General features: G+C 46.3%; 1 protein-coding gene across 1 annotated transcript in view; it reads right to left on the bottom strand.

The window, feature by feature from the left end:
• zfhx3b (zinc finger homeobox 3b) overlaps positions 1-16,187 on the bottom strand; it is a 151,399-nt gene that overhangs the window by 93,759 nt on the left and 41,453 nt on the right. Inside the window, 10 exon segments of the mRNA XM_030079176.1 lie at positions 2,080-2,166; positions 2,169-2,225; positions 2,228-2,657; positions 3,309-4,177; positions 4,180-5,137; positions 5,140-5,189; positions 5,192-5,500; positions 5,503-5,667; positions 5,670-5,704; positions 5,706-5,842. Coding sequence (XP_029935036.1) covers positions 2,080-2,166; positions 2,169-2,225; positions 2,228-2,657; positions 3,309-4,177; positions 4,180-5,137; positions 5,140-5,189; positions 5,192-5,500; positions 5,503-5,667; positions 5,670-5,704; positions 5,706-5,806 — 3,061 coding nt within the window. The 5' untranslated portion in view covers positions 5,807-5,842.

The raw sequence follows: 16,187 nt of genomic DNA on the forward strand, positions 1-16,187 counted from the left end.
TCTCTCCTCTCTCATTCCTCCATGGCTCTCATGCTCCCTTATGTTGCAGACTCCATGATCCAACCCAGGCCTGGATACTGTTGCTCTCTAAATACTCTCATGGCTGTAGAACATTCAGTCCAGTCTGTGATTTGTAGGGCTACATAAGTTTTGACATGAGTTCTTTTGTATTGAAATGCTAATATTGTGAACGTATTGATGTAAACCTGTGTCCATGTTCGGAAAATGTCAGGGATGCTAGTCTGGAAATATTTCACTTTCCTGAAACATTACAGGTTGATATAAACAGACATCAATAGGGATTTTTAAAACTTTTGAAATAAAAAAAAAAAACATCCAAGTCTGAGTCTTTATACACCATAACCCTGGTCCTTTGGTCTTATTCACTTTCCAAGATTAGCAGTTGCCTGGCCTTGCTGGATTTTCTGAGGGCTATGTCTGGCTGCTGTCACACTGACAGAGTATAATAGACAGCAAAGTCAAGCACAAAATGTCTAAAAGTCACATCCCCCTCCCTTTTATTTACTCTCTTGCACTCTCCCTTCCTTTCACTACAGTAGCTGAGTCCTAGGCAGAAGGATTACCAAGAGGCTGAGATCATATGAGGTCAAGATTTGTCATCTCTCTCTTTGACAATGAACTCACAAGTCAAAAATCCACTGTGAGGAGGAAAAAGAGCTAGGCCGGCGATGGATACATCTAAGAGCATCTCCCTGTCGAGCTGCTTGGTGCGCTTGCGGTGGAGACTGACTGAGCGTTGTGTGTCATTTTGTAGCATTAATATCAGAATGTGTGTCTACGGTGGGTCAGAGTGTTCCTTAAAGCGTGACTGAGGATGACAACACTGTAGTTTACGGGCCCAGACTAATGTCTCATCATTGCCTCCCTGTAACATGCTTATTAAAGCTCGCCTCACAGGAAAATGAACCAGATGGCAGAAGAGGGAAAAAAAGAATTAGTCACAGCAATCAATTCTTGTTCGTGTCTTTGAACTGGCGACAGTTAGAGACAAGTCTGTACAAACTGTGGGGATGTAACTGGCACGCCAAACACTCCGCTATGCTGCTGAATTACCCATGCTGGGCCCTCTATCCTCCCTTCTTTGACCAAGATAAAATTTATGGCTGCAATTACAAAGTTGGGAAAAAAAAAACGTGGAGAACTCCAGTGGTGGAGTTCAGCAGCAGTTTGGGAATAATGACATGAAAAGGCTGAGACTGGCTGCCTGAGGGACAAGGCAGGGAGTGGAGAACACAGAGCCTTGGCCCTCTAACTCACACAAAGCTTTTGTGAGCGAAATAAGGTATCACAAAGGGACATTCTCAGCTAAAATGACCCAGATATGGCGCCACAGAATGAGATGTCCTGTTAAGTAATGCGTGTGTGGGGAAAGCAGAGAGAAAGAAAGTGTCTTAAATAATGGCATTGTCTACAGCCTTCTGTGTATCTTTTTTTTTTACCTGATAGCTTAAAATACGTATATTAAACTATATAAACATCAGCCTTGAGCACTAGCAGCTGTGAAGTGCAGGCATAATAGGAATTGCCTGCATACTGTCATATGTACAACACACTTTATCAGTGAGAAAAAAAACAAAAGGGTGTCTGGTATAAGCCCAGCCTCTAAACTTTGTTTTAACTAAATCACTGTTTCACCTCCCCCTCACTTTGCCTCAGTGGTACTCTGCTTGTAGAAAGGGAGAATAATATAAAGTTTACAAGCACAGGCGTACGTAAGGAGGAAGAAAGAGAGCTGCACAAATGGAAGGAGAGAGTATACTATGGAGTGATAGTATATGTATGGAAGGGAAGGCAAGACTCAGGTGTTCCCGGTAACATTTTGTGTGCTGTTAGCTTTGTAAAAAACTGGAATGTTTTACGTACAAAATACTAAATTTGGGTTTAGGAACAGGACCCAGAGGTGTACGTTAACAATACGTATCCAAGGAAATATTTACTTTATTCACTGAATAGACAAAAGTCAAGCCTCTCCTTTCAATCAAAGCTGATTCTTTGATTTTCTGTCATGGCATAGTGTTTAATCGCCCTTATGAACCCGCCCTGATCAAAGGTACTCACCTAGCGCAGGAGCCAGGGCGGCCATGTTGGGATCCAGGTGGAAGCTCCCCATCAGAAACTGGGCATCAGCTCCAGCAGGATCCATCTGAGACCCGGGGGAAGGGTCATGTTCTGGGTCAGGTAGTATTGGTAGAGCTCAGCCTCGAGGGCGAGGGCATAGCACCCAGGCCCAGTCGGCCATGCTGCATCTGGGTCACGTTCTGCTGGAGGAGCATCATATTGTGCATGTGCTTCTCGCTGGTCATATGGATACGAAGGTTCCGTGCCACGTTGGTCTCATAGTCACATACCTCGCACCGCCAAGTGGGTTTGCTTTTTGGCTTGGTGGGCGAGGGGGCCCCACACGGTCCTGCCATATGGGTGGAGGACTGCGTAGGGTGGTGGTGAGTAGGGTGGTGGCTGCTGGCCTGGGTCACAGAGGGGACCGCCACCACTCCTCCTGGGGCATGCCCAAACACCTGCTCCTGGGCAGATCCGATGGAGCCTCCGTTCTGCAGCGTCTGCATGTTGTTCAGGTGCTTGTCCGACTGCATGTGGATGCTCAGGTTGCCCTTTGTGGTGGTCGAATAGTTACACACCTGGAAAACATGTGGATTTTTTTTAAATGCCGTAAAGTGAATTGTTACATGCGTACCTTGAACTATTACTTACTATTTTACAGCTTAGGACAGGATGATGTACCTTATTTTGAAATACACTGATGTGAATCTATGGCGGAGGTATGCATTTTCACATCAGAATCATCAACTGATCATATTTTTGTTACTCAAGAATTATTTAAAATGTACAATGCAGCAGTATTAGAAAGAATTTATATCTGATGTAGACTGTTTTAAAAGAAAGCAGCCTGACTTGATACATTCTTCTCCTGGAAACATCTGCATGTGTCACATTATATTCATACTCCAGTCTTTTTTTTTATTGATTTATACTATTCATGTTTATAATAAAAGCAGTAGAATTTTGACTAAATTTACTTATTTTTTTGCGTCATATGGAGAGTCAGTGATCTGAATAGAGGACAAACCTGAATGAACTACCAGTGGTGTCCTACAGTGACGTACTGGTAATTGAGTATAATTTTTATTGTAGTAGCAAATATCACCAAAAACAATAACATGATATTTGCCTTATTGCCCAGTCGCATCAGTTTAAATGTGTGAGAAAAAAATTACATACGTATATTTCAACCCTCAAAACATGTATCATCACATATCTTTTGTACATACCTCACAACGGAAGGGCTTATATCCACAGGTATAGCTCTCTCCACGAGCCAGACGAGGGTGGCTCTGGCCACTGCTGCAGTACGCACAGGAGCCTCCAGAGTCTGGATGCTTCTCTTTCATGTGGGCCTCCAATGTCTGCTGGTACTTGTAATGCCAGTTGCACTTGGGACACTTGAGTGTCTTGCATGAGTTGCGTGAGTGCATCATAGTCATGTGACCACCCAGAGAACGTGAAGAACCCAGAACGGTGTCACATTTGGGGCATTCTACCCCACTTCCTCCGCTGCCACCAGGACCGTGGTTCTGGGAACACTCGCCCATCCCCGTCATGTCACAAGAGGCCCCTGCGAGGGGGTGGGAGTGGGCATGGGATGAAGTGTGGAGGTGATGGTGATGGTGGTGCATGTGGTGATGGTGCAGAAGGGCCCCGTTTTCCTCCTCTCCCTCTGCCGGGCAATCATTTGGTTCTGGAGCTGTGGCACTATCTCGATTGGCACTTTCATCAGCGGCAGCGTTGGAGGACAGAGGCGAGGAGGAAGTGCCAGCAGTGTCATCCTCGCTCCCTCTGACGGCGGCTGCCGCCATTGCCATAGGGACAGTGGGCCCCTGGCAGTTAAAGCTCAGAGGGAGCTCTGAGGTCCTCCCCCCACCATCTGCAGCCAAACCCTCTTCCTTGACAGAAGAAGTGGAAGTTGGGGCTTTGCTGTTGACTGTGGAACTGACTGCAGAGGTGCAGGCAGAAGGCTGGAGAGCGCTACTAGGCATTAATAAAGGAGATTTGGAAATGCTTTGGTTTGAGACAGCCGGTTCCCCCACTTCAACCCCGCCGCTGCTACTGTTACCACTACGGGCCACTGCAGTGCCTCTGCCTCATCTTCCTCCTCCGCTAACAGTTCCTCTTCCTCCTCCAAACCCCCCATCTGGCCTGACAGGTGTGCCTTACTTTCATGTCCCTCTGTGTTCCCGTCCTCCCCCTTGCAAGCCCCCTCTTTCCCAGCAGGCCCCTCTGTTCTCCCTCCCTGTTTGGGCAGGGCGCTGGAGTCTTTGGCAGGGCCTGGGGTTGAGGTAAGAGTGGGTGCTTTGGGAATGCCCAGGCCTCCAATTGAGAGGACTGAGCCCAGTGGGGTTTGCTGCTGTTGCTGCTGCTGGAGGCCAGAGTCAGCATCTTTGTTCAGGAGGGCCTCGCTGCCCCCATTGCCGTTTCCAGATTCCAGGTGGACACCACTAAACGTGCCATAGAAGCTCTGGCCAGAGTTAATGGGGAGCAGGGAGGGTGGTGGAGGAGAGCTCTTGTTTTTTGGTTCCAGGAAACTGATGAGGGGCTCTTTGTCCTTCCCAATGCCCTGGATGATGGCAGATGCATGCTTGTCCCCCAACAGCCGCCGCTCGTCTTCACACAATGTCATACGGTGATCGTGGACGGCGTGAGTGGCAAAAGAGCGCGCATAGCCAAAGGACAGCTTGCAGAGAAAACACATGAGAATGGGCTTACCCTTTCCGTAGAGGGCCAGCCCATCAAATTTGGAGAAATCCACGTTGTTGGGAACATCTTTGGATACGCAGGACTTCTTGGCAGACCCGTCGCTGTTCAGGTAATCCTTGTTGCTTTTGTGCCGCACATCGAAGACACGGAAACTGTGCAGGACAGGACTGAGGCCTGCCAGGGTTGAGGTATTGGGGAAACCTTGGTCTGAATTGCCAAACCACTTCCCGAAGGACGAGGCTATGTGGAAAGTGTTGATGATCTGAGGGTAGACTGAGGATGAGGTCCCAGCAGGTTCCCCGGTTTCCCCCACTGGTGAGAGAGTTTGTGGGAGCAGGCCAGGGTTACCGTGCCCCCACCCCTTTGGATCAACTGACTGAGGCTCTCTACAATGTAGCCGAGCCATCTGGCTGGTAGACTATCTCTCCAGCCAGGTTCTCCACATCACTACTCTCCTCTTCCTCCTCCTCCTCCTCTCCTCCTCACTCCCACTCTCAGCTGTACCCACGCTGTCGTGTAGGTTGCTGCCGCAGAAGAGTGGGCATTGCTCCTCCCCCTGGAGTCATGGGCACCCCCGGGAAGGGCTGAAGACTTGGGAAAACAGCTGTCAATTCCATTTCATCCAAGTCCTCTGATTCTTCCTCCTCGCCAAAAGCTCACTTATCTTGCTCCTCTTCCTCAAGGCCGTCTCCTCTGGGGTGCAGCTGGCCTGTGCAGAGCTGTCACTAAGGGCCTGGGGTGATGTCTTGTTTGGCTGCTGTGCTGCTGCTGGGGGCTGTGGCTCTCTCACCCCCTCATGAGTCGCACTGGGGTTTTGGGGCTGAGAAGGGTAGGGAGCCGAGAGAGACAGGGGGTCCAGGGAAGGGGCCTGTTTGTGGAAGGGACCTTTGAGCTAGAGTGATCGTTCCAGGCTGTGGTGGTTGCTGCTGCTGCTGCTGCTGCTGCTGCTGGGAGGTGGTGGAGGAGCCGAGCCCATGTCTGTCCCAGAAACCACGGGAGACTCACAGCTGTCCATGCTGATGCCTACATGAGGCGCTCATCGCATCCAGGCCTGGAGAGACACACAGAGGGTGAGATAAGAGGTTAATGTTGTAATGGAAATGCTGAATGACAACACACATACACACCGCATTTTCTATGTCATTATTCTACAACAAATGCAATGCATTCTTGTATACTAATGCTTGTACCGATAAAAGAGAGATTACACCAGTGATAGCTTTATGAAAAGAACATCTATGTATAGAAACCTACACTAATGTATGGCGCATTGTGTGAGAGACAAAAGTCTGAGATATAATTGGAAAAAATGTCACAGTGCTCATTATGCTAGATTAGGTACTTAAACACAATACCTGAGACAAGCACTAATAAGCCGTCCATTGATTCATCTTCCTGCCATATCAGGAAGGTACCATCTTTTATCTTCACCTTCCAAACAACACCCCTAATCTTACATTCTGCAAATCCTACATCCGTTTTTAATTAACTTCCAGTCAGAAAAGAGGGAGAAACAGGCTAACTAATGGATAAAATAGATTCATTGTGAGATAATTAGGACACTGAGAAGCCACCCATCAGCACATAGTACATTTACCACAACCGGAAGAAGTAGTGAAGAGTTCTGATTTTAAAAAAGCAATGTTTTTTTTTTTTCTGAGCCACCTCAAGAAAAAAAACATGCAAATTTTAACATTATTACAATATCAATAGCATCACTCCTCTCTCGTTGTGTGAATACAAGGTAGCATATGATACATGCACATTAATAGATAGACACAAATAGACTCCAAAAAGAGCAATAAAAGGCAGAATTTTCTATGAGCCCAAAATATACAAGCTGGGTTGGGACTTCTCTGCAGCTGTGTTTAGATCTGGCATCCAATAACCTCTATGCTCAGCCTGGTTTCTAACACTCCAGCCATCCTCCGCTTCTGAAATAATAAATGGGAGCTGAGCTTTCGGGAGCCGGCCATGCCCCGAGCATCTGAGAGGCCCAACACAGGCCGCAATTTAGAGCGCAGAAGAGATAAAATGATAGTGCGAGATACTGCTGAGCTAATAATTTTATTAAAGGGATGCAGCCAACATTGATTAAAGGGGGCAATCGGGCTGAAACCAATAACTCTGGGCTGCCCTTTAACCCGCCAGTGCTGAATATTACATGAGCAAAGTTTCCCGGCACCAAGCGCACCGCCATGTCCCGGCTGATTAGCACATTCACTGCTTGCACTTGATTTATTTACTTATTTACTTAGGGATGCAAATTTCAGCTGTGTATCAGAATGGAGTCACTACCCCCACACCCCCAACATATTAACCACTGATGGCTCGGCCTGAGGGGAGAGATTGATAATGTCTGTCTGCCTCTTCATGAATGTCTGATGAAGCTCCCCTCCCACACAACATGCATCCTGTAGCTCAGACCTTTCCAGCCTATATGCACTTATACAGCAACAACAATAGGTTCCCCTGCTTAGAATGCACCTTTGCATTTGGACTGCAGTGAAATAATAACAGCTGGGGGAAAAGCACATTACAACCAAGGTAATAAGAAAGACAGGAGTTATATAATAATAAAGTGAGGATTTTTATTTTAAAATGCAGTTTTAATTTGATCAGAGTTGTTTGACTTGCAAAGAGAATGTACAGTGTACTCTCATATAACTGATGACAGGCATTTTCTGTCAGCACGGTCTACCTGATTTTATTGTTTACACTCCACACAAGCTAACCCTGATGACCTCTGCCTTGCTTTGCATATAAAATGAAAGATATTAGGCTGGCTGGCTTATTAACAGGATTGCTTTATACAGCCAGACATAATTTAGAGCTGCCTGCCATATTGAGTGAGGGGATACTAGCCCTACTGGTCCGTATTTATTATCTGCTCCATTAATAAGAGGCTATGAGCTCAACAGCCATTTCACACAAATGGACTGAGGGAAGGGAGCGTATTGCAAGAAAAAAAAAAAACTCTTGCCACAGTCAAACAGACAAGAGAGTGATTCTTTAAACCAAAGGCACCTGAATAAACTCCACAAAACTTGATTAAAAAAAAAAAAAAAAAAAAAAAAAGACAGAACATGTTAAGTGTCTGAAAAACTGGCCATGCAGTAAAAAGTCTCCACATGTCCCGTCACACAGAGCATTTCACACCTGTTCCTGTAATCTGCGCCATCAGCCCCTCCTCCAGATTCCACTGCCTGTCTCAACCAGGCCCGCCAACACTGGGCCCACATACTGTACAATCAACTCGTGCTTAAGACGGCTCACTCACAATGACCTCTAAAGTTTTATGCCTTCGTCTTTGCCTTGACGAATCCAGAGTGGTTACAGTGCACGGTACTGTAGGTATGTACACATCCTTTCCCATTACTGCTGTAAGATACCTGAAGCAATTAGCAGTTGACAGGAGAGTAGGATGACTCCTGATCGGTGCTCTGAAGCCAGCTTGGTGTGTCCGCTGCTTACAGAAAACAGGATTGCCCTTTAAAATCAAGATGGTCTAATTCAATAACCTGCAGTGGTTACTGATGAGCAATGGGATTGTCTGGAGTCGGCAAGTCGCAGATGGGCCGACTGATATAACGCTCTTTGTCTCTAGGAGGTCTGCCTGGCTCAGTGACACCTGTTTAAAGCAGGAAAAGCTTTAATCTCTGGGAGGCACTAAACAAGGCTGAGAGACAGACAAAGAGACGCGGTCGAAGACAAGGGGAAGTGGAGGAGGCCCGTGTCTCTGGGTGCTGACTGTGTAAATAACCACAAATCAAAATGATGAAGCAGGCAAGCAGAGGTGACTACTGCTGAGTGGTAATATGCAAGGTTACATACTGTATAATGCAAAAAAGTTGTAATTTTCTTTCACATGCAGGCACCACTGCTGACTGTACAAAAACAAGAGATCCTGCCGGAGCCTCTGCCCATGTGTTCTACTTCTGACTGTGGGCCCACTGGGTTGACAATAAGCAGGCTGTATGCAGCCAAAACAAGCCTCGGCTCACAATAAGAGATAATCAGAGGGAAGAAAAGACTGGATTCCTGAGCTGCTCTGAGGGAGAGCATGCCGATACACAGAGTCTGATCATAGGGCTCACGCTCCTGCTGCCATCTACCTAAAAAGACATTATGCCCAGGGTCTTCCCTCTCTCTCTTTCTCTCTCCCACTGAAAAAAAAAAAAAATGAAAAGCCATATTCTACCTCCTCCCACCACCGTAACAAAGAAGATAAGGTTCAGCCTCCTGAAAAGGCCTAGGTCCTAATGAACCCTGTCAGAGAGTGGGTCTGGATGTCATTTGGTGGGGATGGAAAATGAGATAAGTTTTTATTTATGGGTCCTTTCATTAGGTGGGATTTACCGGCCGACCGAGGGAGGAATTAAAGGCTAAGGAGCCATCTGATTATAAGCATGCCCAATCACCTGCCTGGAGGCCTGGACTTGCCTCCAGAGGACCCAGTTCTCCAGGGTCTCCAGGGGAATTAACTGTGACCCAGCCCCGCCTAAGGATCCTGCTGGGCTATGGGTGGGACGCAGGCCTGACTCTCACTCTCATCCACAGCAGCATTCCACATAATGAAAAAAAAAATAATAATATATATATATATATATATATATATATATTTTTTTTTTTAAAGCTGCCACTTACACCGCCCAGAGGCCCCCTACAATGCACCAGACCCGATTTGCTATTGTCCTTCAGTGATGGTGCCTGTCTGTATCTGGTCTCTGAGCCATCACAGAGCCTGGCCAGCCACCGCAGGGTAAGGGGCGCTTATTGGAAAATCAATGGCGTAAATGCTAAGCAAGTTACAGGAAGATGTGGGAAGGAAGGGTTCTTATTGATAAAGCAGGGGAAGGCCTTTGATGTTGCACTAGGGACATGCTCATTGATGGGGGAACCATTGTAGTCCTCGGGCAGAGAGAGGCCTGGGCTTATCTCCTAGGTTTGTCCCAATTAATCGCCAATACGCGCATGCATGCATCTCACTATTTAGCTTAAGTCCACTTTAATGCCTGACATGGCCCAGTAAATTCGGGTTTTAACACCGTGCTGTTACGCTGAGGGCATTTACATCTCTAACACTGTATTGCAATTGTCCCTTTATTGCTCTCTATGCTGTACATTATCCGCCTAAACTAACCGAAGCCTACTGGACTACACCTAATCCAAAGAGCCGAGTCTCACGTAAGGAATAAGCGTCCCAGGTGAGAGGAAAAGTAAACTGTTGTAAATCATCGGTTCCTAACCTGGAGGTCAGGACATACACGGAGGTGCCAAGATGATTTGCTACAGAATCTCCCCCCAAAAATCTAACACTATTCACAAATTTTTCATCACGTATTTCTTTGTGATGAATGCTGTCTTCCTGCGAAATAATTAATAATCAAGGAAAAAACCAGTGTGCAAGGTGAAAACACAAATCATCCTGTGTTGCCCGAGATCACCACTCCATATATTTACTTCGCCACGGGGCTCCAAGGAGGCATTGTGTTTTTTGGCTGAAAAAAAGGCTGACAACCACTGCCATAGACAGTGCACTGTGATGAATATATTAGGTACATGGAGAGCTTGTTATCTCTGATCCCCAACACTGTAAATCAGAAGTGTCCAATTAAGCATGTATGGTTGCTCCTTGTGTGCTGTAAATATTCTGCCTACCCTCCTTCTCCTAATGCAGACATGAGGGTGCTACAGTGTTGCTTCAACTGAAGGAGGCAAAAAGTCACCTCAGGTCGATGGCACTCAGCCTGTAAACAGGGCTTCCCGTAAAATCAATGATCTTCAGTAGAAGCTATCAGTCTGTGGAACAGAAATAGCCGCGGCTGTGTTGAGTCTGAGGCGGGGAAGAACAGTGCTGCGCGCGCACGTGTGTGTGTGTGTGTGTGTGTGTGTGTGTGTAGAGGCTGGGAGTATTTCTCAGAGAAAGCAGAGCTAAGGCATACCGCTTCTGTCATGTTACAGCGAGTACAAACCTACAGGCGTGAGGTACAAGCCTACAATTCCCAGCATTCATCACTTGGGGATATTCTTGACGCAGGAAGTGCATGAAAGAGATGAGCGCTGCAAAGAAATATCACTTGCAGCAAGAATATCCTTGCTGATTACCATATGAACATACTCAAATACCCCGGAGGCAATGTGTTGATTGTTTTTGTTTCATAGCATTCAATTTTAGCAACCACTCCGCATTAGCAACACTGGCCAGAGAAGGTGGAATTGATTTTTTTGTAGTATCAATTTTTGTTAATAGACTTGAAAAATACAACCTTGAAAAATGATTTTACCCTGTACACAGCACCATCAAATTCTGCTAATCCATGCCATGTTGAAGAATAGAAGGGGTGGTGGTGGGGGGAAATAGTGATTTAACACAAAGTAGCAGTAAAATCACAATGCAGAACTGCTGTTATTCATACGCAAGTGAGTCGGAGTAAATGATCCGATCAGAGCTCAGCTAACTACCAAAAATCCTCCAGAAGGGATTTGCACATGGCACTGGAGTGTCTCCTCACTTTTGGAGAGTCTGATAGAAACAGCATGCTGGTGTAATTAGAAGTAGTTAATTAGCTGTGGGTTAATTACTGGGTTCTGCGGAGTGTTGGTGAAAGAGCTGGTGGGGTGGCAAAGCAAGGGGAAGCAGCGAACACACAGCAGGAAGCTCCCAGTCTCCCGCCAATTAGCAACCAGCATGGGGGGGTGTGTGGGGGGGGGGGAGGCGGCTGTGGTGACGAGGAGTACAAATGAGAGAAGGCTGCCTTTTCACTCAAACCTCAGCACAGAGGGCGAGAGACACGGAGAGCAGACTGAGTAGATTCAATTTAAATATGCATGCTGTTAGACATCGCCTTTTTTTTTTTTTTTTGCCTCTTGTTGTTTTTGTAAAGTGCATCATTTGCCCAAAAGCCACACTGCCAACTTTACAAACATACTGTGAAACGAAAAAAAAAAAAAAAAAAAAAAAAAAAAAACAGAATCAGCCATTTTTTATTTTTTTTTTTATTTTTTATTTTTTAAATGTGACCTTGGTCTCTTGACTCCCGAGCAGCATGCGGGTTTCTGCAAAATGTCAGGTTAAGAATGAAAGAGACTATTTTAATAACTACAAAAATAACTTCTTATTGCAGCCGCCGCGAGCTATCTTTCTTCATTTACAAACCATACTGAAAGACTGCACTGTGTTATTTTCCTGTGCTGTCCCCGGTGGTTTGCTTAGACACAGCTTTGTGTTTTATAAATGCATAAATTATCCTTGGAATTAAGGTATTGATGTATAATCGGGGACGGGCTATCGTGCACGCAGTAACGTTCCCCCCCCCCCCAGGCAACCCGGGGCACAGAGCAGACACAGTGTACACTAGCACACAGCAGGGCGTCTGTGAAACTTCAAGACAGAGAGAGGGAGAGCGCTGGGGAGAGAGAGAGAGAGAGATTTCTATAACTTCTAGCTGTGACTTTCAAACACTTATCAGATGAGTTAGATATACTTCCACCATGTCTACTCGAGTTGAGACAGACAGACATAGATATTAAATGATTTGCAACAGCCTGACGTGAAAGCTCGCATCCTTTAGCATGCAGTGCCGGCTCTCCCATAGGACTGAGGAAGGACATTTCATACTTTTGTACATTGGTCTGTCTGGCACAAATCAATCAGAGGACACCGCGCTGATTGTGCTCCTTGGGAAGATTTTTAAATACCTGAGTTTCAGAGGTCCATCCGGAAAGACAAACTTCAAATACAGATGTGACTGTCTGTCTGTAAAGTTTTAATGTATGAAGAGAGGCGGGAGAGACAGACAGGGAAAGAGAGTGAGACTGAGAGAAAGAGATGTGTCCAGTGAAAGGGCAGGGACAAGGGAGAAATGTGCTGATCAAAGTCCTCGAAGCCCTAGGTCCTTCATTTCTACTAATTATCAAATCTGCCCCTATTTATATCTGCGGGAAGCAGCCGTTCTCTCGAGAGAGGATGGAAGTGAAATCTGCTAACTGCAGGGCTTTGAGAGCTTCTCTGTTTGCAATCACTCCATTTCATTTGCTCCACGGTAACAGGATGAGGGTGGTAGAGGGGGTTAAGGGAACAGTTGACCACAACTTGTGGGGGATTGTTTTTGTTATGAAAGTAAAAGATAGAACACAATGTACAGATGAGCACCGGACTGGGCAAAATGTGAACCACAGAATCACTCATACTCATACTCGCACAAGGCGCGAAAATTATTTGTGGCACTCTAGTAAACTACTGCCTAACTAGATCACATTCTGCCAGACACACAGACAGACGCACACAGTCATGCGCGCCCAAATACACACAGACACACACACACACACCTTCCAGCAGCACTGCAGTTAAGGCAGACCAACCACAAACACGGTTGTTAAAATGATCAATACCATTGAAATATTAAACCTTAAGAAGCCGCATTATTGATTGGAAGCCCAATGATAAAACTGTTTATTATCATAATTGTGGGGCTCCATGTAAATGTTTTGGAGAGGACTTGTCCAGACACCATGGGCTGTGGCTAAATTTGACCCCCATCCCGCTCAGACCCCAGCTCTGCCTCGCTGCCCTGCCATCCAAAACCCTGGGGATTGGAGGGATCGGGCTGAACAGGGAGAAGTCATTACCACTACTTCTGCTTCCATTAAAGATGGCTGAGACTGATCAGCATACCAAACCCCTGTTCACAGGGAGAGGGGGGTCTAGCTTTGCCTCGCCACCTCTCAGCTATGGTCCAGGCAAGTTGGTTGCCCTGGGATGTGGGCAGAGGTCTCCAGTAGTACTAGAAGCCAGTAGGCATCAGGGCAAAGAGGAGTAAAAAGCGGGGCAGGCCCCAGGCTTCATGCAGGGATCAGGCCCTGACAGACAGAAGGGGGACAGGGATAACATGTCTGTAATCCTGGGCCTTTCTGTGTAATCTGGAAAACAAATACCTTAGCAATGACCCAGTCCCGCACCTGGTAAAACACAGGGTTCACTGGCACCTGGAATTAGACAAATATTCACTGGAGAGCATTCTTAAAGGGACACACTCCTTTTGTAAAAAGGGTGTTGCACACATGGATTAAGTTTTTTTGTTTCTGTTATTAAAGAAGAAAAAATAGCATGGAACGATACCATACATCACACTGACTAAAGGCATATCTATAGTGTAACATACCAACAACCTAAGTGGTTAAGCTGGGACACCAGTTGAGGGTCACTTAATGGGGTATGAGGCAGTATGAGGGGATGAGTGCAGTGACACAGAGGCTCAGTGGTGAAACAACGAGGCAGTGCCACCAGCCCGAGGATTAGACCCAGTGTTTGGTTAAGTGCCTAAACCTGAGTAGGGTGATAAGATCCCTTTTAGATGGCATGTGAAGGCCAAATGACCAGGAAACCTGAGCAATGTGGGTGAAAGCTGTCTAGGGTGACAGCAGAGATCTGGAAAGTCATGCAATGTTATGTGTGGAGAATGGAAACTTACTATCTCTTTAACACACCTCAGAGGGCTGCAGAGTGCTCTCGTCCAATGCACCCATGCATGTGCGCATGCAAATAACATTAATGCACACCCCTGCATGTGTGCAAAGACACACACACACACACATGCATGCACGCGTTCTCGCACGCACGCACGCACGCACGCACACACAGAGCAGGGATTAGAGGGTGAAACCATTCTGTGGAAATGATTTCTTTGCAGAGAAAAAGGCATGAAAGCCAATGGTGACCTGGCCTCTAATTCTAGAGTAGGATATCCTGGATAAATAATTAGAGGGTTTCTTTGAAGACCTTGCACAGCTGAACCATTCACTCCCCACTTCACATTTGCTAAAGTCATTAATGACAAAGATTTAGAAAGGAAAAGCAAAAATCTTTCTGGTACACAAATACTTTTTTTTATGAGGCCTGGCCCAAATTCCTCACTGCTTAGTTGAAGCCCTTATCCTGGGAAAGCTCTGCACCCGTTTTAAACAATAAACCTCAGGGGAGTGTTTTCTTGTTGCCCCCTTCCCCCACTGAATTATGGAGAGTTAATAAAGTTACGCAAATAATATGCCCTGTGTTGTAAAAGAGGAAGTGAACAAGAAGTGTTGGGACATTGAATGTCCGAAAGACTGCGGGGAAAAAAAAACAAAGGAAAGAATGGAAATGAGTCCCAAACGTAACTCTAAAAAAACAAAGCAACTTATCTTTAAGGAATGGAGGAGGTGTGAGATAGCAAGGCTGCCCTGGACGGTTAAAGGGAGTGCTACCTTAACGGATATCACTAACTCTTAGAGTCTGGCTATTCTTGTGCCACACTGGTGTACATCTCCAATTAGGAACTCCTGCTCCCACTTAGCGACAAGCTATTTTTACAGAGACTGTACGGCTAACCAGGCTCCTTCTCATTGGAAATATAAACAGGAGGGAATCTGACAGGTGGAATTACATTTGTCACATCCGGATTTCTTTCATTCCTGACAGAGGGAAGCTCTCCTGAATTTATTTTAGGTTCCACTGCATGCGGGAGAGAAATGCTGTACCTATCACATGCTGAATCAGGTTAGATAATTTAGATAAAAACAAGTGCTAATGGGGGCAGCGTTGTTAGGAAACAGCCCATTGATCGCTAGCTTCCGTGCTGATGATGTGCCTCACCTTTACCGCGGCAGTTTAGAAACAACACACAAAATTATATCTTCACGCAAATTGTCGTCTTAAAACGAGAGCAGAGGTTGCCCTACGGTTTACAAGGACAGGTGCCAAGGCAAACTTTGGGAGGTGACATGCATTCCTTCAGAGCAGAGCAGTGATGAGGAACTGTCAACAGAGGAAGAGGGAAGAAAAACAAAGCGAAAACGACTTGTTAAGTGTGTAACAAGGTGGCCTGGAGGGCAACGCTGAAAGAACTCGCGGCGCTCGACTCGCGAGTGTGCGAGGAAGAATCAAACAAACATTTCTGCAGCGATGCCGAGCACTGAGAGAGCAGACCACAGTGGTTAGAGCCCATTGTGAAGAAAAGGGAAAAAAAAAGCTGCACTTTGGCAAAAAAAAAAGATAAAATGTGACTGAGCAGCTTCCCGACAGCTCCGGTAGTAATCATTCGGTTTGAATGATTAGCCAAATTGGAGTTCTGCTCTAAGCCCTGGAGCTCCAGAGAGGCCTGACTCACCTGTATGGGAGCTGGCAGCACACTAAGCCCATTAGAAAGCTTAATAGCAAACAATGCAGCCGTTTCTCCTGGCTAATGTCTGCCCTGGGATGCTCTTGTAGAATATGCACTACCACGAGACCTGTGGATAGCAGCCCTCTGGGATATGGACTCCTGGTGAAGATTGTATGGCTACGAGGTGTGTGTGTGAGAGAAAGATGGGGCTCAGGCGGAGAATCCCTACAGCGGGGGGAGCGAGAGGGGGCCGGG

The sequence above is a fragment of the Myripristis murdjan genome, chromosome 3 (assembly GCF_902150065.1).
Source record: "Myripristis murdjan chromosome 3, fMyrMur1.1, whole genome shotgun sequence".
NCBI lineage: Eukaryota > Metazoa > Chordata > Actinopteri > Holocentriformes > Holocentridae > Myripristis > Myripristis murdjan.